Here is a 23370-nt window from a genome sequence, read left to right on the forward strand (position 1 = left end):
ATAAGCACTTGGTGCATTAAACTGTGTGAGCAAAGCACCATGTTTCCCACATGAAAATACTTTCAACTCATGTGACGCACATATACCATGCATAGTTATACCCACCCTCCCCTAAACATCTCCCTTTGCAAAACTGGCAGGGGTCTGCAAACCTGCTACTGCATGAGAGCTGACAGTAGGGGTCCATGGTCGCAAAGACAGAAAAAGAGCTTATCTGAGGTAGGAACAAACAGCAGTAGGGTCCAGGGTCACACCCAACTCCAAGGGCTGGACAAAATGATTGTGTATGAGGAAAGCCTGGGGGAGCTTTCTTAGAGTCATCAGTGTAGCCAATCGACTAGAGAACAGTACAGACCCGAGTTCAGAATTCAAACAAAACACATCTACTCTATCTACTTCCCCAGCCCCATCACTGCCTTTCCATGCCAAATCAGCATCACAAAGCCCTGGGCATGGGAAGAGGACTCAGGAAGAAACGGCTAAGTCTGAACTAAGTATAAGGAAGATTTCACAAGGGAAGGGTTTTGAAGAATATAAGTAGTTTTCTAGGAGCTGAAAGAGCACTGGAGAAGCCCAGAGTCATGATAGGTCTCTGTACATACCATACCATGGACAACATCAAAAGATCACGGTGACCCGGGGGGATCTGGTTCCCATAGAAACCGTGGAAGACCCTCACCTCAAACTTCTGCCGCAGCTCTTCATTGCCCTCGCTTCCTTCGGGTGGCACAGGAACGTTGAAGTACTCGCCCTCTTCCTGGCTCAGTAACTTGAACCTAGTGGGAGACAAGGTGTTGGGATAAGTCTGTGACTGCACGTGAGAGCATCAAGCTGAGCAGGAGGCCTGCCTGGGAAACAGTGTTGGCGGCTGGAGAGTTGCCTCAGTAGGGTAAAGCGTTTGTCACGCAAGTGTGAGGACCAGAGTTCAAATCCCCACAATGCACATAAGGCTGGGCACAGTAATGCATCTCTATGCCTAAAGTGAGAGCGGAGGCTGAAACAAGAGAGTCTCCAGGAACAGATGAACAGTCACCTAGCCTACGTGTGCAGCGCTGAGCAACACACACTGCCTCAAACACTGTGGAAGGTGAGGACCTCCATGTGTGTGCCGCAGCAGCCACGCCCCTGCACAGGTGCACAAACAGCTCTGCCAACTGTGCCACCCACAGAGCGTGTCTCTCTGCTGAGTCATGCTAGCAGGCCTCCCTGCTCTCTTTTCCCACCCATCCCCTGTCTGGTCCTTCACAGATGATCACAGACCTCACAGTGTTATTTTCCCCTGCAGGGGTTGTTGGGGCTCTGTATCTGGCTACTGACGGAACAGTGTCCCTGTAGATATGCACTCAAGGGCTGGCATTTCACAGGGCCTTGCTTGGGTCCCACCTCACCTTCTTGCTCCTTTGGATAAGCATGGATCCAAAGTCTATCTGAGTCTCTGGATTTTGCTTCTGCACATTATAACAGACACACACGAACAGACACACATGCACAGACACACAAGTGCACACACACAGAGACACACAGACACAAACACACACACAGACAGAAACACAGACACACACATACACAGACACATGGACACACACAGAGACACATACACATACACAGACACATAAACAGACACACACACACATACACAGACACACACACACACACACAGAGGCAGACAGACAGACAGAGTCAGAGAGACAGAGAGACAGAGATGGAGACAGCGACAGAGGTGAGCAGTGAGGCAGGGTTGTGTTTTGAGTGTGAACTGTCCCTCACAGACTTATTTTGAATCTGAATGCTTGGAACATTCCATACATGAAACCCAGCTGTAGGAAGCGGGTCACCATTGGCTCTGGAGGTCCCGCCCAGCCCTTCTTTCCTGCCTCCCACAACACATGTCTGGCCCACTGGGGTATGGACAGCTGGCTCCTCCTCATGCTTAGCCACTACTTGTCTCATGTCTGTGGTCATGTGTGAAGGAACAGACAGGGGTGGGAAAAGACAGCAGGGAGGCCTGCTAGCATGACTCAGCAGAGAGACATGCTCTGTGGGTGACACAGTTGGCAGAGTTGTGTGTGCACCTGTGCAGGGGCATGGCTGCCACAGCAGACATGTGGAGGTCATGCTCAGCTTAAGCACATGAGACCAATCAACTACAGACTGAAACTTCTGAAACTGTGAGCCAAAAATCTATCTTCAGCCTTCAAGTCATTCTGCTCAGTGGGTGTAGTCCAAAGAGGTGCAGGTATTCCCACAGTCTAACGAGATACCTCCCCCATCCAGATGGGACCAGCAGAGGGTGAGTGTCCAGTGTCGCAGCATCCTAGGGCATCTGCCAGCTGCCCCCAGGACCTTCTATGCCCAGTACTAAGAACAGAAGTGGACAAGTCAAGTCAGTACAATCCACACTCCGACTATTAGTATCCAAAGCCACGCTGGGCCTCACCCTTCAGAAAATACAGCTCACTGGCTTTCATAGGTAGTGGGGACCCCAGCCCCTACAAGCCTGGATCAGATGAGCAAGGGGTAAGTGAGGGTCCCATCCTCTCACACCCTGCAGGCTGGGAGGAGGGTCCAGCTCCTGGAGCAGGCCTGCCACAAGCAGAGCAGGAAGAACAGGCCCAGACTTTGTGCACTTCTGCGGCACCCATGGAAGGACTCTGTCCAGCTCAACAGCGTGCACTGAGCCAGTGTAAATAAAGAAGGGCATCTCTTGCTCAGGAGGGACCCTTGCCTGCGTAGCTGTCTCTAGCTGTGGTCCTCTGCCAGGGAGCAGGAAACCTGGCCTGCATGAGATTACAAAAAGCTCCTGGCTCCATTATCCTGACCTGAGGGACTAGGGCAGGGACACTTGTCACCGAGATGCTCACCTTTCTACAAGGAGAGGCAAAGACAACGGGACACATAAACACAGCCACCGAATGAAAGAAACGGGTGGAAGCAATGGATCTGACTGACGCAGAAACACAGCTGCAGGAGGCGAGGCTTAGAAAAATGTCTGGTGACAGTGACTAGAGGGTGGGTCGCTCGACAGTGAGGGAATTAGAAACCAGAGCAGGGCAGCGTCTCTGGCAGTTGCCCTGATGTTTACCGCATTAGGCTGGAGTTACACAGACACTCTCTGCACTCTTAAGAAAAATACACACGGAAGAAAGAAGCATTTAATATGAACGGGTAGAATTTCATAACATGCATGTTGAGGAAACGTTAATATCCTCGGAATTGAGAGTCCTTTTCCTTTGCAGTGCTGCAGACCGAAGCTAGGCCCTTGTGCTTGCTGGGCAAGTGGTCTACAGGAAACGACATCCCCTATAAAAAAAAGTCCTTAGGAATCAATGAGAGAAACACAGAGCCAGGGCTGTCCTTCACCAATGTAAACAAACGGCAATCTGCAAATGGCTGAGCATAATTAGGAATCCAGAATGTGTACAATCCTTGCATTGAGTGTTTGACACGCACATTACTAAGAGCTGACAACTAAGAGTGAGGCAATACTCTCACACACTCATCAAATGGAGGTGTTTTTAAAACACAGGATGTGTTGGCAAACATTTTATTGACGTGCACGTTCTCAGAGCCATCCATTTCAGTCTTGGGATTTATTAGGATATAATTAAAGCTGTATACACATAAGAATTGAGCTGCCAGTTATCGTAGAGTGGTTATTTTTAAGATTTATTTATTTATTACATATACAGTATTCTGCCTGCATATGTGCCTGCATGCTAGAAGAAGGCACCAGATCTCTTCATAGATGGCTATGAACCACCATGTGGTTGCTGGGAATTGAACTCAGGACCTCTGGAAGAGCAGACGGTGCATTTAACCATTGAGCCATCTGTCCAGCCCCGTGGAATTATTTTTCTTTTATTGATATGCATTTCCCACCTTAAAACAGATGACTGTCTGATGGAGGCAGATCAACAAAATGGTTTGATGAAGCTATAAAAAAAATGATCTCTAGGCAGGCGTGACATCATTTCTTATAGCAGCACTTGGAGGCTGAGGCAGGCAGATCTCTGGGAGTTCCAGACACCAGTTTGACTTATAATGCGAGTCCAGGACAGCCAGGGCTCTGTTACACAGAGGAACCCTGTCTAGAAAAAGCCAATTTTTAAACAGAAAGAAAGAAAAGAGAGAAGGGAAAGGACAAGAGAAAATGATGTGTGATTGCAGCTCAGATAACTCAGAGTACAAAGACCTTACCTGTCAATCAAGGATGGAGTTAGGAGCCCTCAGACCCATATAAAGCTGGACCCTGCGTCTGTAACCCAACCTTCCTAGAAGCTCAGCGGTCACCTAGCTTGGTGTACCGAGCAGTGAGCCAGAGTCTGCCTCAGGGAACCTGGAAAATGATGACCAACACCCGAGACTGACCTCTTGCCTCCATATCACATAAACGCCAAGGCACACAAGTACCACAGACTATTCACACAAACGGACATGCATGTGCATGCACATACACACTACACCCATATATACAGACTTTAAAAAAATGAATTTCCATTTGTGTGATGGGGGCAGGCTCATAACCCACTGTGACGTTTTATTTTTATTTTAAGAGCATATACAGAGGTGTATTGACAGAGAAGGGGGAAGGAGGAGGCAAAATAAGCCTCCTTAACGTCTGCATTCAGAGTTCACGCCGCCACCAGTTCTCCTCTGTGCTGACCTAGCCCTTGATTCACAAAGTGCTTCAGGATGCCTGCAGTTCTCCAGGCCCAGGCTTGCCTCAGGGCCTTTGCACAAGCTGCTCTCTCCCTAGAGAACAGTGGGGCCCAATCCCTCCTCCCCTTGGACCCCTGCTAAATGTCACCTTGCCAGTAAATTCTTCCCTGAGACCGCACTGCGTGAAATCTACATACCAACCCTGCTCCCAGCATTTCTCAGATGGCATTTACTTACCAGCCTGGAGCACGTCATGCTTTTTTTCCCCTTCTAATGTTAAAATGGTTTTTTCCCCCTCCACCTAGAGAGAAAACTCCCTGAGGCTGGAGTTTTGTTCCCTTGTGTCTCCTGAGGACAGAGGGTTCTGGAATGTAGATTTCCAAAGAATGAACAACTACCGGTGTGGATATCATCAGTGAGGCCTCAGGGGTAAACCCTAGCTACAGCAAGGGTGACTCCATCAGTAAAATAAGCCAAGAGCAGTTACATGGAAAGTGACATTGCTACATTCATAGATGGAAGAAAATACCAGGAATGAAAATGTAAAACTTCTGACAATTTTACTGAGAGAACCAAGACAAGTGTTATGCACTTAGCTTAAGCAAGCAACGTGAAAATATAAAGGCATAAAAGGTCCACAAGGCATGAAGATATGGGGTTTATCAATGCTGAGATGTGTACCTCACAGACAATAAATAGGATAATACCCCATAGAGTATTTAGGGGTATTGAATTGAATGGAGACTAAGTTTAGTTGAAGGAAAGGGAAATAAGAAAAGAAAAACTGCAAGGGGCTGGAGAGATGGCTCAGTAGCTCAGAGCACTGGCTGCTGCCCTTGCAGAGGACCTGGGTTCAACTCCCAGCACCCACACTGGCTGCTTACAGCCATCTGTAACTCCAGTTCCAGGGGACCAGAAGCCTTCTGACCTTCACAGGCACCAGGCATACACTGCACATACATACATGTAGGCAAAAGCCTCACACACATAAAATAATAAAATAAGCAGAATTATTTTTAAAGAAAGAAAGTAAAGAAGCTGCATTCTCTGTCTAAACCATTTAACTGAAAGTTGACACAGGAACAAATACTTGAAGACTTATTTTACTTTGTATTGTGTGTGTGTGTGTGTTTGCGCACGTGCGTGCGTGCTTCAGTGTATGTACACGCACCATGTTTATACAGATATTGGAGAAAGCTCCTTGGATCCGCAGTGTTTGTGAGGCATCTGATGTGGGCTCTGGGAACCAAAGTCTGCAAGAGCAGAAAGTGCTCTGAAGTGCTGAGCTATTTTCCCAGTCCCAGGAGCAAATATGTAAATGCAGAGCTAATTCTCAAGGTTAAAGCATACGCCTACATGTAAGTGTGTAAGAATGGGACTGAGAAACATAACAGCCAACCCAGAAACAACAATAGAAGTCAGGATGTGACATGTCAAAACTTAAAGGAATTGCCTATTCCCACAACAGGCTTTGTTACTCTTAAAGAACTGGGTAAGGTAAAAAGAGAAAAACAAACAGCAAAACACTCAACTGGAGTTCAAAGACAAATGCAGAATAAGCAGACAAAGAGAAGAAAACAGACACAGGGCTAAGACGTAGTCCCAGAGCAGAGTCTTTGGAGAAAACAAACCAAACAAGTAACGCACATGAATCTCCAGCAAAACCAACAGGAAGCGGGGAGACAGCATAAATAGACACAATTAGGAGCACAGGGGAGAGTCTGACAGCAGGTACAGAGATGGCAGCTATGAGGCAGATGAGTGGCCTGGGGGAGGGAGGCAGGTGCTGCACATCTAGAAGCTTCCACAGCTGCCTCTGTGAGTCCTGCCACATGGTTTTAAATCACAGCCAGGCGTCACTGGATGACCAGGACACGCTCTGTGGAGTCCCTTGTGGTGTGGACGTCATAGAGTACGCTAACCCGAATCCAGGTGGCATACCTGAGCTCTGGGCTCTTGCCTACTGCTCCTCCAGGCAAGTATGTGTGGCGTGTTCCTGTACCAGGATGCCAGAGGCACCTGCTGTACAACAGTATTTGGCAAGAGGATTTTTCCAGGTCCCTTACTGACATAGCATATCACTGTCCACATCATACAACACGTCACTGTATAACATAGCAGGATGCCTGGAGGGAGAAACTGAGTCTGCAAGAGGACATGTGACTTATTCAGCATCAGACAGTGTTTAAAAGACTCTCTAGAGGCCTGGAAAGACAGTTCAGTCAGTAAAGTGCTGGCCACACAAGCAGTTGGGTGTGGCATCGCAGGCCTGTAATCTCAGTGGTGGAGAGTAAGGGACTCTCTTGGCTAGTCTAGTTGAATCCACAGTCCTAAAAAAATATTACTATTAATTCTACGTTCTTTTGAGAGAGAGACAGACAGAGACAGAGACAGAGACAGACAGACAGACACACAGATTTAAAAAAAAAACAGAGAGAGAAAGAAAAGAAGAGAAGAAGGGAAGGAGAGAGAGAGAGAGAGAGAGAGAGAGAGAGAGAGAGAGAGAGAGAGAGAGAATCTCATGTAGTTTAGACTGACCTAGAACTCATGTTATAGCTAAGGAGGGCCTTAAACTTGCGGTTCTCCCTACCTGCACCTCCCCAGTGCTGGGATTGCAGGCCAACACCAGCACATCTAGTATGTATGGCATTGGAAAGGGACCCAGTTGCATGCTAAGCAACTAATCTTATTATCATATGCAGGTCTCTTCTGTCTTTTCATTGTCTGTTCGCATTTAAAGTTTTTTCCAGCAGATCAGGCAGGCGCTACCCAGGCAGAAAGCTGCTGTAGGTGCCAACCTGGCTAAAGTAAACATGGCAAAGCCAGGGGTACAGAAATTCAGCTTTCTTTCTGAAAAAATGGACTTAAGCTTCTTGAGCAGTTAATTGGACCAGGAAAGAAAGGAGTGGGGGAGTTACACGGAAGGTGATGGCCTGGCAGGCTCTTCCCTTCATAGACTGTATCATCACCACAGCTGCAGGGACGGGATGGGGGGGGGTCAGGAGGGGGGAGAATAGCTGGGGCAGAGCTACCATTTCTCCATGAAGGAGACTCAGAAACGAGGAGGCCCCAGAAGCACTGAGGGGAAACAAAAACAAACAACAAAACAACACAAATACACACACACCCCAAAAAACAAAAACAAAAATGAACAAAACAAACCAAAAAAACCCGGGTCCCGATGTGACCTGGGGCTGGACTGCATTGGGCCTGTGAGAAGGAGACACACAGAGGAAGAAAGTTGGAACCTGAGGTGCAAGCAGGAAGCCCGTAAGGTGCCTCAGAGTGAGGTGAGGCCAGACCTGCTCCTGAGCTGTGCTGTTCAGAATGGCTGCTCCACGAGAGACAAGCCTGGAAAGCGTCTTGGCAAAAGGACCCTATTCTGTGACCACTATGAGGTCACAAACGGTCTGAGAAAGTATAAGGGCGTTTTTCACAAGAGAAGCCATGTTTTCCTGCACCTGCGTGGTCAGCTCGATGTCAGAGCCAGTCAGCAGTAACTACCCTAACAGCAAGGATGATTGTGCTGTCTCCTGCCTCACTTCCACCTGGCCGGGATCATGGACTCTCTCTCTCTCTCTCTCTCTCTCTCTCTCTCTCTCTCTCTCTCTCTCTCTCTCTGCCTCCCCCCCCCCCCCCGCAGTCAGCTTGACCTGCAGAGGAGGGAACACTCTGTCTGCATCCACGAACACGGGAGCAAGGCAAGGGGGAACATGCAAAACCATGAAGGGGAAGGAAGAATGGCTGAACTTTCCATGTCACACTTTCTGTGTCACATTAAGCATCTCCTTCCTCCTCTCATGTCACTCTGTTGAGCTTAGTCACAGTGTGCAGGTGGCTCCCTGATCTGCTAAGGAAGATGTGCACTTTCGGAAAAGTGAGTTAAGGCCAGCTTTGATTCAGACCCTTAAGCCTGGGCTTCCATTAAATGTATGTGTGTGTGTGTGTGTGAGAGAGAGAGAGAGAGAGAGAGAGAGAGAGAGAGAGAGAGAGAGAACACATATATAGATATATGTGTATATATGTATATATAATATATATACATACATATATATATGTATATGTATATATTTGTAGCCAAGCTATTTCAGCAAAATTTTTCCCAAACACCAATTTTCTAGACATCAGTCTCTCCAATTTTTTCATGGAGTCAGCCATTGTCTCAGCCGTGAGCTGAGGACGGCCTTGACTCGTGTTCTTTATTTTGCAAGTATGATGGGATTTTTTTGTGGGGGTGGGTGGGTTTTGAGACGTTTCTCTGTGTAGTCCTGGTTGTGCTGGGATTCCCTCTGTAGACCAGGCTGGCCTCCAACTTAGAGACTCGCCTGCTTCTGCCTCCCGAGTGCTGGAATTTAAGGCATGAGCCACCACTGCCTGACTAAGTATGGTGTTTTTAGCCATTTCCAAATTGTGCTTTGTTTAATACTAACCCCTGCCACGTTCCTGTCCACATCACTTCTCTCATTATGTGGCTCTTGATTTGTTGTTGTGCATAATTTCTTGATCAAGGTTTATCCCCGCCCCGTCCCATGAGTTCCAAAAAAACCCCAAAAACCAAAAAAAAATCTATCTTCTTCTATCCTGATGCACCCCCTAGGGGCTAGAATGTCCTGTCCGTTTGAATAAGAGCCCATGATAAATCAATATGGGGCAGGGACTAGGCGGCTGTAAGGTGGACAATGTGGAGGTGCGTGGGCTGGAAGATTTGTTCTCTTTCTTGAGAAATCCATTTGACTTTTCTTTCTCTTGGAACTGCAAACCTCCCAAATGAGACAATTTAGAAAGGAGACACTTTATCTTAAAGAACTAAGAACAGGTCCAATCACCACGTCCCCCAAAGCCACAGCTGGGAAGCCAGGTTAGACCATCGATCCCAACTCTTTTGCTCAGGTGACCGTAACGTGGTCTCCCACGGGGCTGACCCACTGCCTTGTCCGAAATACTGGATGAGGGTGCTTTGTTTTGGCATTAGAAGGGAGAAAAAGCAAAGGCTCCCGAAGAAATAAAGCACGTGGGTAACTATGGGCAGGCTGGGGAGGCACTGGGTGACTATGGGCAGGCTGGGGAGGCACTGGGTGACTATGGGCAGGCTGGAGAGGCACTGGGTGACTATGGGCAGGCTGGAGAGGCAGTGGGTGACTATGGGCAGGCTGGAGAGGCACTGGGTGACTATGGGCAGGCTGGGGAGGCACTGGGTGACTATGGGCAGGCTGGGGAGGCACTGGGTGACTATGGGCAGGCTGGGGAGGCACTGGGTGACTATGGGCAGGCTGGGGAGGCACTGGGTGACTGTGGGCAGGCTGGGGAGGCACTGGGTGACTATGGGCAGGCTGGGGAGGCACTGGGTGACTATGGGCAGGCTGGAGAGGCACTGGGTGACTATGGGCAGGCTGTGGAGGCACTGGGTGACTATGGGCAGGCTGTGGAGGCACTGGGTGACTGTGGGCAGGCTGGGGAGGCACTGGGTGACTGTGGGCAAGCTGGAGAGGCACTGGGTGACTATGGGCAGGCTGGGGAGGCACTGGGTGACTATGGGCAGGCTGGGGAGGCACTGGGTGACTATGGGCAGGCTGGGGAGGCACTGGGTGACTATGGGCAGGCTGGGGAGGCACTGGGTGACTGTGGGCAGGCTGGGGAGGCACTGGGTGACTGTGGGCAGGCTGGGGAGGCACTGGGTGACTGTGGGCAGGCTGGAGAGGCACTGGGTGACTGTGGGCAGGCTGTGGAGGCACTGGGTGACTGTGGGCAGGCTGGAGAGGCACTGGGTGACTATGGGCAGGCTGGGGAGGCTCTGGGTGACTATGGGCAGGCTGGAGAGGCACTGGGTGACTATGGGCAGGCTGGGGAGGCACTGGGTGACTATGGGCAGGCTGTGGAGGCACTGGGTGACTGTGGGCAGGCTGGGGAGGCACTGGGGTGACTATGGGCAGGCTGTGGAGGCACTGGGTGACTGTGGGCAGGCTGGGGAGGCACTGGGTGACTGTGGGCAGGCTGGAGAGGCACTGGGTGACTATGGGCAGGCTGGGGAGGCACTGGGTGACTATGGGCAGGCTGGGGAGGCACTGGGTGACTATGGGCAGGCTGGAGAGGCACTGGGTGACTGTGGGCAGGCTGGAGAGGCACTGGGTGACTATGGGCAGGCTGGGGAGGCACTGGGTGACTGTGGGCAGGCTGTGGAGGCACTGGGTGACTATGGGCAGGCTGGAGAGGCACTGGGTGACTATGGGCAGGCTGTGGAGGCACTGGGTGACTATGGGCAGGCTGTGGAGGCACTGGGTGACTGTGGGCAGGCTGGAGAGGCACTGGGTGACTATGGGCAGGCTGGAGAGGCACTGGGTGACTGTGGGCAAGCTGGAGAGGCACTGGGTGACTATGGGCAGGCTGGGGAGGCACTGGGTGACTATGGGCAGGCTGGGGAGGCACTGGGTGACTATGGGCAGGCTGGAGAGGCACTGGGTGACTATGGGCAGGCTGGAGAGGCACTGAGTGACTGACTAAAGGCATGCTGGGGAGGCAGTGGGAATAAGGGCACACCCACTTAAGGAGTCAAGAGTAGCCAATGGGTTGCTCAGATCTCTCTGGTAAACTTCTAAGCCAGCTTTAGTGCCCATGCAGCTGTGTGCCCGGGGGTGGGGGGTGGGGGGGTGGGGGGGTGGAAACTAAGGATGGGTAAAACCTGTGGCCAAGAGAGAACCACATCCTGCCTGGCATTCAGCTGGTCACAGTTACAGCCTTGTCGTGTCATACTGTGTATGAGGGTACACGTGCATGCTCCTGGAGGCCAAAGGCTGATGTTGAGCCCCTTTCCCAAAAACTCTGCACTTTGCTTTTTTAACCTGAAGCTCATCAACTGGGTAGACAGGGGGTTGCTTGTCTCTGTCTGCCTTTGCTTTCTGGCCCCCTTGCCAAACTGGTGCTGGGGTAACAGATAACAACACTGCTGTTGTTCTGCCCACTTGTGAATGTGTCGTGGGGATCCAAATTCAAGCCCTTGTGCTTATGTGGGAAGCACTTTACTGACTGAGCAACTCGTCTCCTCAGCTGTTTTAATACTAAACAACTAAATTTTTTTAAGCCTTAGGGCTTAAACCTAAGGCCTTGTTCTTGCATGCTGGTAGATGCCTCACCACCCAGCCATCTCCTGGGCCTCCTTTTACTTTTTATTTTGAAGCAAGCCTTCACTAAGTTGCCTGGGCAGGCCTTCACCTTGCAGTCTTCCCAGCCTTGGTCCTCTGAGTAGCTAGGATGAAAGGCCAATGCCATCGGGGCCGGCTAATTTCTGTTTCGTAAATTGAAAAGCCAAATCAGGCACATTCATGAGGTCAAGCCAAGCTCCCAGTCATCGCTTTGGGTTTCTGTTTTCATATTGCAATATTAAGGGAAAGCATATTCGGCCCCGTGTCTGATGACGGATGCAGTCGCATCATGGTTTTCAGTGCGGAATCCTTCTTACCAGCCATCCACGCCGGCTTTCTGCAGCTCCGAAATCCCGAACGACAGAGACCCCATGAAGTCATTTCTGCTGGTCAGGTCCCAATCCCAGATCTCTACAGACAGTCTTCTGTCTTTGTCTGATTCCTTTAGCTGACTGGAAAGAGGGAGGGAGGGAGGGAGAGAGAGAGGGAGGGAGGGAGAGAGGGAGGGAGGGAGGGAGAGAGGGAGGGAGGGAGGGAGAGAGGGAGGGAGGGAGGGAGAGTCAGCCAAGGTCATCATGATTTCTCAAGCAGATGAAAATGCACAAGAGGATAAGAACCTGTAGCTGAGAGCCCTAACTGTCACGAGCTGCTGCAGGAGCCACACTTGGTCCCTGCTCCTCCTCTGATTGACAGCCTGCGGCTCAGGCAGGGGACCTAAGCCAGCTCCAACAAAAGCAGGTTGTCTCTGTCTTAATCCCCATGGACAGTCACTGGGAAAAATTCCAATACCCAAGACATCATCATCTTGGGCATGCATGTATGTGCATTTGCACACATGTCAGTTGAATATGAAGCAGAGAGACACCCCTTGCTGGTGTCTCGGGGGGCTGGGGGAACTCAAGGGGAGAACACATGACCCCCGAGAGGCTCCGGTAGTCCTTGCTTTATCCTGAGAAAGAGGCAAAGATATGAAGCTGCCTTCAAGACCCATGCTACTAGCCCGCAGCTGCAACATGACCTGTGGTATCAAACTATGGGAGGCTGCACGCATTCTGCTAAACCTTCTACCCACCAAGGGGCCTCTCTAGCAAACCTCCACAAGCAAAATAGGAATGAATTAGCCAGAGATTATTAGTCACATTGCCTAAGGAGTGCATGACGCGCATCATACCCGCTCGATAAACATCAGCTGCTATTATTAACAACCACTGGCCCAGGCACATTAAGAGGGGGCCTCCCACACTCTTCCTGGACAGAGAAGCCCCTAAAGAGAAGCCGATATAGTTCTCCCAGTAAGCTGTAAACCCAGCACCATCTAAACTCAGCCCTGGAGATTTTGTAACCTATAGTCTATGCTCCCTAACTTACCGTCATCAGGCAGCACACGCACTCAGTCCCATCCAACCCACCTTCTCACGCCACAAGCAGCCTCAACTCTATTGTTTTTTTAAAGTTCTGATTTTTCCCTTGGCTCACAATACTGGAATCCAGAGGGAAGAGGAAAGGGAGACGAGGGAGGAATGCCCAAGTCTGCCTCTGCCACCCATGCTGGCCCGTGGTGATTTCCACTTACAATCTGAAGGTTTCGTTCCACTCGGGGTTGAGGGAGCACTTGATGGTTTTGGTCTTCTGCTTGCTCTCACTTTTGGGATCAGGGATCAGTTTCAGTTTTACGTAGGGATCTGACAAGCCATTGGGGTCCATAGGTACAAGATTTTTAGCATCTCTTACTGAAAAACAAAAATCAGTTTCAATATTAGCAATGTCCAAAATGTTTAAGTACCTGTTAGTGATGCCTGTGGCACCCATGGCAGGGTCCTGAGCATCACATCTGCCTGATTAGAATTTGAATTTTATTAATATCAACAGCTAGAGGCATGTAAATGAGACAATCTGACAGGATGTAGAATCTGTTCCATATTGACTAAAAATTATTCTTAAAAATCTTCCTTATTAGCATATATTAATTATGCCAAATAATATTTCCCTGTAATATTTTCATGCGTGTGTACAACACATGTGCTTGCTAGTTTTCTGTCAGCTTGACACAAGCTAAAGTCATTTTGGAGGAATTTTCAACTGAGAAAACGCCCTCACCAAATTGTCATGTGATAAGCCTGTGGGGCATTTTCTTGATGGACGGTCAGTCTCCATTGAGACTTGGTTAGTTGATTGGGAAGGACTTGGGACATTAGGATGGTACATTTCTGGATGTGTCTGTGGGGACATTTATGAAGATGATTAGACCATGGGGTCGCTTGCTGGATGAATGGTCTAACCCGCTGATGGACACCAAATAGGAATTAGCCATCAGAAGGTGGTGGAACTGCAGAAGGCGGAGGCTGGTTGGAGAAAGAAGTCACTGACAGCACATCCTTGAGAGCTAGTTATTATCCTGGTCAGTTCCTGTAACTGCTCTGCTCTGCTTCCTGTCTGCTGTGATGTGAGTCTCTCCATCACAGCCTCCCGCCACGAGCAACGGACTGAAGCCATGAACAAAACACACCCTCGCTCTGTCAAGCTGGTCTCTCGGGTATCGGGCACAGCAATGAAACAGGAGCAATCTACTCCTGAGCAGTTGGCCCCATACCGACGTACAGAGGACGGTGCTGCATGCGGAGGGAAAGGGGACCAAAGACATGGCGCCTAGAGAGCACAGACTTCCCGTTAGAGGTAATGAAATTCCCCAGGGCTAGACAGTGTTGTGAATGGAAGTTGCAGTGAGCTGTGTATTTCAACAGAGTGAGTGTTACCTTCATCCAAAAAGAAAAGCTGAAAAGGGGGAAAAGAGTTGCCATATCTAAATGAGGTGCTCCTGCTATCAATGCGTCATCATCCAGCCACAGAAGCACCCAGAAAGTCCATAGGGAGAATGCTGGGGAAATATCAACCGTGTTGTAGCTAAGACTCCACCGAAGACGACTAAGGCCTCCTTGAGGAAGAAAAGGGAGTGAAGATCAGCACTGAAGATGCAATGTGCCAAAGAGAGGATGGGGGAGAAGAAGGCATCTGCCTGGTGAGCAGGAAAGCTGAGCAATACCAGTTTAAAGGGTGGAAACATAGGTAGCCAAGAAAAGGGAGGGACCAGAAAATGAGGCTTGCATGGAACTTGAGGATATAGTGTTAAACAACTTAAGGATACTGTTGACCTTCTCGTGAGAGAAAATCCAAGGTAAGATATTCAGTCCAAAAATGAATGAAACTACCTGCTTGAATGTATGACTCCCACTGGAAATACAAAGATGCTTCAACATTTGAGCAAATCTATTATTGATATGTTCGTCGACTTATAAGCGAAAGGAGAACTCCACAAGGGCATCGTAGTTATCTGGAAATCGCATGAAACTCTCTTGACAGGGGCGTGGCTACTTGAAATAATAGCATCACAGTTTGTGAGAAAAGCACTCCCGCTGAAGTCAGGAGTGGGACAGCAACGCCCGTTTCCACAGCTGTCACTCTACACTTTTCCTAACTGTTGCACAGTTGCAACAACACAACAAAAACAGGAAACCTACACACACAAGATGACAAGAATAACAGATGGGAGGGTGAAAGGATGGAACACAGCGGGTGAAGCCCCCCGCCCTCTTCACTTGCAGCAACGTTCACTTCCGCCGAGTCACTGTTCCTCTCCCATAGAGGTCACATTCCACAGGTCCCACTCCTGCCCCACATAGAGGTCACACTTCACAGGTCACACTCCAGCCCCACTTAACGTTGTTTCCATTTCATGACTTCTGTTACTCCTGGCAACAAGTCTTCTCTCACCAATCAATCATTGGGCCAGATACAAACTCTCTGAGCCCCGGTCTCCTCCTGCTTTCACTCCATTCATGTGGCATAGATTTTACAGTGCAGTCTAACGGTCTCCCTGAAAACACTCTCAATTTCCTCACCAGTTTCTCCCTAGTTTACTTATCTAGCAAAGTACAAGTCACGGTTAATTTCAAATATCTTTATTTTCCTATATCCAATCAGCTGACCACTGCCTAGAAGAAAGAAGAAAAGGAAAAGATGGAGGGAGGAAGAAAAAGGAGGAAGGAGAAAGAGAGATGGGAGGGAGGAGGGAAGGAAGGAGGGAGGAGGATTTGCCTAAAGGCATCTAGTCTGTAGGGTTAGGACTGAATAAGTAAATGACAAGAGATGGAGACAGGCTTTCTTCTGTCACAACATGTGTTGAATTCATTCTCCATCCCAGTTACAAGTTACATCTCAAATGCAAGAAACCATCCTTTCTGATCTTGATTCCATTATGTCCCCTGAGCAGGTTCCTACTCTGCTCTAAACATTCTGTTAGATTCCAAGGAGTCTGGGGGAAAACATAAGATGCCGGTCCTGTCCACAAAGAACATACGAGACCAAGTCTGCTAAGAGCAGAATTGATTTTGGATGAGACAGAAGCCAGGCCACATAGTGCTGTAGCTACAGAGCAGGCATCTTACCTAGCTACTACAGTAAACGTCCAACCCTGGTTTCTTGATCAATAAAATAGGTTGATTTAACAGTAAATTTGGACAAAGAGTATTTGGTGCAGAACCCAAAAAATAATCAATTAACATTGTGTCATTGCTGTCTAATTTTTTTTAACTCAGTGCCCTCTCAGCATACTCATCAATTACTTACTTATTTCTGCAATGCTGAAGGTTGAATTGAAGGCCTCACACATGCTTGACTTCCTCTTACTCTTTAGTTTGAGGCAGGGAGGGGTTCACTATGTTTCCCAGGCTGGCCTTGAACTTGTGATCCTCCTCCTACTGCCTCCTGAGTGGCTGAGATGACAGCCTGTGCCACCAGATCCATTTTATTTCTTCATGGGGCCACCAGATCCATTTTATTTCTACTTGGGAACCATGCATTGGACCCTCCCATTCATCAAGAGGACTCTGCAAACCTTAGCATGGAGGAACTCAAAGCTCTCTCAGACACAGTTCCTGTTGCTCACCCCCACGGACTGATGTAGGCTCAGTAGGCTGGACCGAGATAATGTTCACTTGCTTTTCTAACAAGTTTTGGGATGAGGTGGAGGCTGCTGGCCCACAGAGCACACACGGAGTAGCACAGCACTGAAGAGTGATGCTTTCCCCCCATGGAGCAGAATCCCCAACTGTTATTTTCTCTCATTTCTCAAGTCTTCCAAGGAAAATAGCATGTGCCAGTTTCAAGTCTGGGAATGACACTTCGATCACACAGTGCTCTGCATAAAAACATGAACTGAGTTGTTCTGAAGGGCCAGAGTCTTGTCTGTCTGGATGATTGGCAAGCCACAGTCATGTAGAAACAGCTCGTTTTCTTCTCTCTGGGAAGGCCACTTCCCCAGGCTCCTTGTCCTATAAGCTGACACTATAATAACAATCATTGGAAAGTGGTCCTCTAGTCAGATGCTCTGTCCCAGCCTATGGCATGCTGTCCACTGAAGCCTTCCTTCACCTTGCCCCCTCCCTGTCTTACAGCAAACATTCCTCGCCCAAGCATGATTCCACCTCTCTCTCCGTCCTTCTAAGACTCTCTCTCCCACTTCTGTCCTCTTGGATCTATCCTGTCTATCAAAGGGGCTAAAATGCTCTGGGAATGAGTAGAGCGGAACTGATTCAGGGCTTTCGGCTTTTACATCTCTAGGAGTACGGCTCCTTTAAAAGCACTGTATCATGAGCAGTTGACGGGGCCGCTGCAGGCTCAGATCCAAAGGCCTGTCCCCTCTGCAGCTTTTCAAAGTCAAGTCATGTTTGCCAGCCTCGGAGAAAGCCCCATATGTGTTGAGGAAGCAAATCTCTCTAGACCACACTTGGCGAGACCAACTTTCATTTTTTCTTGATAAATGTTTCTTTACTATCTGCGCTGAGAGCCAGCCAGTGCAGATGGTACGATATGCTTCACACAAAGCCGAACTAGCACCCATCCCCCTGGTGGAAGTTTGCTAAGTGCTCGGGAGAAGAGCATGCTGAGACGGGAAACATGGCTTGTTTTGACCATGAAGCTAGGTAGGATCAAATCAACTCCAGCAGGCGGAATCTCTATAGTGCGGTGAAGGTTCCCCAACACAGAGTGGGAAGGCGCAGCACCGACACTATTGACTTTCCTAAGAATTGTCCTGCAAGATCTTTTCTAAAGCGTTTAACCTTCCTCCCCAGCAAGAGAAAAAGTATTGAAAAAGCCTAAAGAATTACGGTGTTTTGTGGTCCCAATACTGAATTATATAAATGATGAGGGTTCTTTTTTTTTTTTTAATATTAAAACTCTTCTTACAGGAAAATTCCTTGGCATTCTGAGTCCTCAGAGTCTTCATTATGTGTGTTGAAACAGTGATTCAAAGCCACAGCCACAGCCACTCAGGTTGAGGACGCTTGCAATAAGGAAGGTGAAAACTAACCCACACGGGAAGATTCACACAAACTAGGCTACATCTGTACTGAGAATATCAGTTGAACCTGCTGAAAACACTAAGCTATCCACATGTATGAGGGTTCTGAAGACATAAGAGACAGAAATAATTACAATATAAAGCCTGTGTTTAAGATAAAAGGCCTGAAAACAATAACTGAGTGTGGTGGAGCGAGCCTTTAATCCCAGCACTCGGGAAGCAGAGGCAGGCAAATCTCTGTGAGTTCGAGACCAGCCTGGTCTACAAAGCAAGTTGAGAACAGCCAAGGCTACCCAGAGAAATCCTGTCTCAAAAAACCAAAACAAAGGAAAATAAAATAGCCTACATGGTTCTGTGAATGAAACTGAGATCTGAGCTATTAGGTAACAGCAGTGGGTCGGTGTTACATCCCCCCACTTGGGTAATTAGACTGCCCACTTAAGAGAATGTCTTTGACCTTGGGAAACACACGCTGAAGTGTTCTAAGGTCAGTGAGGATCACGATTCTTTACTGAACTCTCAAGTGTGTCGGGGGGCAGGGGGGGAAGCACTTATCTAAAATGTTTAATATAGAGGATGGTAGACTGCATGGGGCACAGCAGAAACCAGTAGCCAATCAGGTGGAGGAAATGCAAGAATTCCGTTATGGCAGCCTCACCTCGTTTCTATCACTTTGAGACTATGTTAAAATTAAGTCTTTTTTTTAAAGGCCCTCCAAATCGTCTAAAACAGTGGTTCTTAACCTGTGGGTCAAGACCCCCACAGAGGTCGCATATCAGATAGTTACATTAAGATTCATAACAGCAGGAAAATTACAGTTATGAAGTAGCAGCGGAAATAATTTTATGATCAGGGGTGACTGCAACATGAGGAACTGCATTAAAGGGTCGCAGCGTTAGGAAGGCGGAGAAGTGTAATAAAGCGCGTTCTTTACAAGGCCCACGTGAGTGCAAATGTATAAGCATCCAGAACTATTCTTAAGGAGCACACACAACTCTTTTAAACTACTGCTTACATTTGAGGGGGGTAGGGGTGCCGTTTGGGCGTGAAAAGCAGAACAGCGTTGGCCTTATCAGCTCTAGTCTGAATGTCTTACAAAGAAAACACATTCTTGTATTAATTATGTTAATCCGCTGCCCTGGCTTTCAGAGTCTTCAGCCTGTTTCCCCCCCAAGACACAACAGGGCAACGGGATCGTCCCTGTGATGCTGCAGAATTGTGATTTGGATTACAGAACCCAGAAACAAGCTCTATGCTCGAAAGGCAGATTCAAGCTGTCCTAAGTGAGACCAGAGAGACCCTCTGGGCAGATGCCCCTCTGTAAAGTCAGGCCTGGAGGAGCAAACACTGACTAAACATGACAACATTTCTCACTACCCTGGCCTTGCCTCTAATTCCAGAGATGTCCCGGTGGCTGACACTTCCCTGGGACCTTTGGCTAAGCCCACGGGGCTATGAGCTGCGGTTACTCATTTAGATAATCACAGAACCCACAGATTGAAGCAAGTATTTGCTCTTACTAAATGGACATTGGGACATTTTACATTTAGTGAGAACCATGACCCCAACTTATTCTCAGATGATTCATAAGAAATGCTCATGGGAAAAAAAAGTATTTACCAGAGAGAGTTAAAAAAGCACTCCCACGCTCTGTCACACCTTCCATAGGAAGCTTCTCTAGCCCTCTTGTCAACAGTCTGTTTGTGCCTCCTTGGTTTCTGCTTCTTTTTTTGGCATGGCATTTCTAACCCCACCTTTCTCTGGAGCTTCTGTGAGCCCCCGACAATCTCCGAGTTTCCGTCAGCAACCCCTTCACTGGTCACTCTATGTAGTGTCTCTGATCACAAAACAAGAAAACGTGGGGTTTCAGGGAGCCCACACACAGACCGAGTCATCTGGAGCACATCAAGGCCCCACAGGCTTCTGGCACAGCTGGCTTCCCAGGGCTGCTGGCACAGGTACAGTTGTCACACATCTAATTATCCGTGTTGAGTCAAACTTCCAGCTGGGACTGTCATCGTGTCTATTGAGAAAAGAGCCTGTCAAGTTAGCGCAAGTGAGGAGACGGGGAAGATGATATCCATAGCTGGAGAATGTCCGGCCCGCGCGTGACCTCTCCATCTGCCATGATGCACACGAACCGGGTGTTTTAAGTCAAAAGAGCTCTCAGAACCTCAGTTTCCTTATTTTCAAAAACAAAACAAGAGCTGGAAAGATGGGTCAATGGTTAAAGGCACCGCCTGCTCTTCCAGGGGACCTGAGTTCAATTCCCAGCAACCACATGGTGGCTCACAACCATCTATAATGAGATCTGATACCCTCTTCTTTCTGCAGATAAAGCACTCATACACAATAAATACAATAAATAAATCTTTAAAAACAAAACAAAACAAAACAAACACGCTAGCAGTGGTACATAGAAACAAGTAGATCTTTAAAGTTCACTGGCTAGCTACCTTAACCAAATTGATGAGTTCCAGGTTCAGTGAGAGACCCTTCGCAAACAGTAAGGTAGTTGAGTAGTCACCCTCTCACGTGATCAAGAGAGACACCCAGTGTCAACCTCTGGCCTCCACAGGCAGGTGCACACACATGTGTGCTCATAAGTGCACACACACACACACACACACACACACACACATACACACCTAGGAGAGATGAACTAAAAGGAAAAAGGATTTATTTTGGCTGATGTCATTAGTTTCAGACCCTGTTTGGCTAGCTGCATCACTTTTAGGTCCACAGGCTAGGCAGACACATTCTGCTGGAAGTGTGTTGTGGGGAAAGCTGCTCTGATCATGGCATCTGGAACACAGCAGGAGTAAGTGGAAGATACCAAGGCTAAGGTTTGCCCTTTGTAGCCATGTTCCCAGGAACCTATTTCCTTCATCTGGGTCTCGTTTCTTACGAGTGCATTCAGCTGTGAACTCAGTGGTGGGTTGATCCACTGATGACGGTCACAGTGATCCATCATCCCTCTGTTAGTCCCAGCTTCCCAGAGATCCAGCCTTAAACACATAAGGCCTTCGGGGACAGAGACGCTTCGTATGTGCGCTGGACCACCACCCTAGTTACCAGGATAGTGATGTTTAGGGAGAAGGTGAAGCTTGTGGCAGAAGCCTGACAAATGCTGGTTTCCTTTCTCCACAGAGAGAATTCAGACCCAATCATGTGGTGAAAATGTACACTGACCAAGATAGACTTGAAGACTGAAGCCGCATCCCTTTGATGTGATCTTCATATAAATGAACCCCAGAGGAGGCAGCTTGAGGATGACGGATGGTCTGAAGTCAGATGTGATAAATCCATCCCTCAATACCAGAGGCTTCTTTCCTCTCCACTTTAGTGACTGAGACTGTTGCCTGGGATGGCATCTCCTGTGAACTCCCAATGGCCTTCAAAGTTTTTTTTATTGGCAGAATAATTGCACATCTTTATGGGACACATTGCTTATTGAAGGTCTACATGTCGTGCCTTGATCAACTCAAAGCCCCTAGGTTCTTCATCTTCTGGGACATTGTTCATTTCTATGTCATGGACATTCCAAAGCCACTCTTGTAGCCAGTTTGGATTTGTTTCTATTTTTACTTCTTTGAGCCCTTTACTTTTTAACCACTCATCCAAGCACACACACACACCCCTTGGTAGCTGCCTTTCCTCTAGCCCACTAGAGGGCTAGTGTGACTCTCTTTCTCAGCAAATCCTGCCAATAGGGTGACACTTATCCATCACTTCTAAGGTGGGGACATAAACATCTCTACCTTCTTGTCAGTGCAGCAGCATCCTCCCTGAATATGTCAGCAGGACCCTCAGGGATGTTTGCCTTTAGGGGGCATCCTGTGGGGAAGCTCCACCTAGGCAGCTCGACACCACCATGCAGTTACAATCCTCAGCCACAGTTTGAGCCTTCACACTGCCTGTTGGGGTTCCTGGATGCTTGCTCTACCACTGCTGACAGGAACCACTTCATGATTGCCATTGTTAGGACTGGCTTCCCACCTCCCTCTTCTGTGCCTGCTGCTGTTCCATGTGTCTCACAGAACTGTGTGCCAGTGAACCCCTAACTATTGTGTTTTCATCAGACAATGTGTGAGACACCTCCAGAGCCTTTACGGGTGGAGTACTGCTGTGTTCCTGTCTCTCTAGAGGACCATATCTCCAAGTCTGTGGACATTAGGCAAGAAGAGAATTCCCTTATTGAAGGTCTCCAGGCTCAAGGCGGAAGAAGCTCAGAGTCATTTAAATTATATTATTAACTTTCAGAGTTTTAAACCTCTTCTGCCTGTCAAAGACTGACAAAGTGGTTTTAAGACAGTTATGGTATTTCTGATATTTTCACACTTCCTACTGAAGTGAAAACTTCTTTTGGCATGTTTTCTTCATAGGTCCACTCTTGGGTTTTCTCTCATAACTAAAACATTCTTTGTATGTAGCTCATTGCTTGCTTGGCTCCATCCACTTCAAGTTTAGGTGGTCTTCCGTTTGCTCTGGCCTCTCTTCTAGGAACATCCATTGTCCATTTCACCATGAATGAATGCCTTTTGCTTTGCATGTCTGTCATTTTGTTCATGATTGCAATAATTTTTTTAATCCCTTACTATCTCGGAGCACGCCTCCCGCTTGCATCCATACCCTTTGACACCCGTTGTCAGTAGGCTTCCTCAGCTTGCCATGCCTATGCATTTCTATTGGTTTTATTGCTTTAAGGAGCTTTCTAAGGGCTGGAAATATGTCTCAATGGGCAAAGTGCTTGCCTACTATGCATGAAACCTGGATTCAAATCCTCAACACTGCACAAACCAAGAGAAGTAGAGTATGCCTGAGGTCCTAGAACTCAGTGCAAAGAGGATCAGAAGCTCGTGGTCACCCTCAACTACTTACCTAGCTGAAAAAGATGAAATACACACAGGCACACCCCCTGTCTGACTAAGCCCACAAAAGATTGGTTTTAGCATCATGCTATCCTTCCTGCTTATTGATGACACTTTTCTCTTAGGAAGACCCCTTTTCATTTCAGACCATTGCCCACCACATTCCTTATGTGTCACTTTTTGCTTTCTTCCTACAGTGTTTTATGGGTCTTTTTGGTTTTTTGTTTATTTGTCTTATTACTGCAGTGAATCTGAACACAAGAGTAAGCTGATATAGGCTACCCTGAACTCAGGGCACAGACTGGTTTCATCATCTTGGGGAATCCATCCAACCTCTCTTCTGCAG

General features: G+C 48.2%; 1 protein-coding gene across 2 annotated transcripts in view; it reads right to left on the minus strand.

The window, feature by feature from the left end:
• The window catches only part of PRKCB (protein kinase C beta), a 345690-nt gene that overhangs the window by 105328 nt on the left and 216992 nt on the right, over positions 1–23370 (minus strand). For both annotated transcript variants that reach the window (XM_084771914.1, XM_084771913.1), the window contains exons 6-8: positions 13369–13525; positions 12113–12247; positions 680–776 (exon numbers count right to left, since the gene is read on the minus strand). In XM_084771914.1, coding sequence (XP_084628040.1) covers positions 680–776; positions 12113–12247; positions 13369–13525 — 389 coding nt within the window. The remainder of the gene's footprint in view (positions 1–679; positions 777–12112; positions 12248–13368; positions 13526–23370) is intronic.

Source organism: Acomys minous (genome assembly GCF_964271855.1).
Source record: "Acomys minous genome assembly, chromosome: 2".
Classification (NCBI taxonomy): Eukaryota; Metazoa; Chordata; class Mammalia; order Rodentia; family Muridae; genus Acomys; species Acomys minous.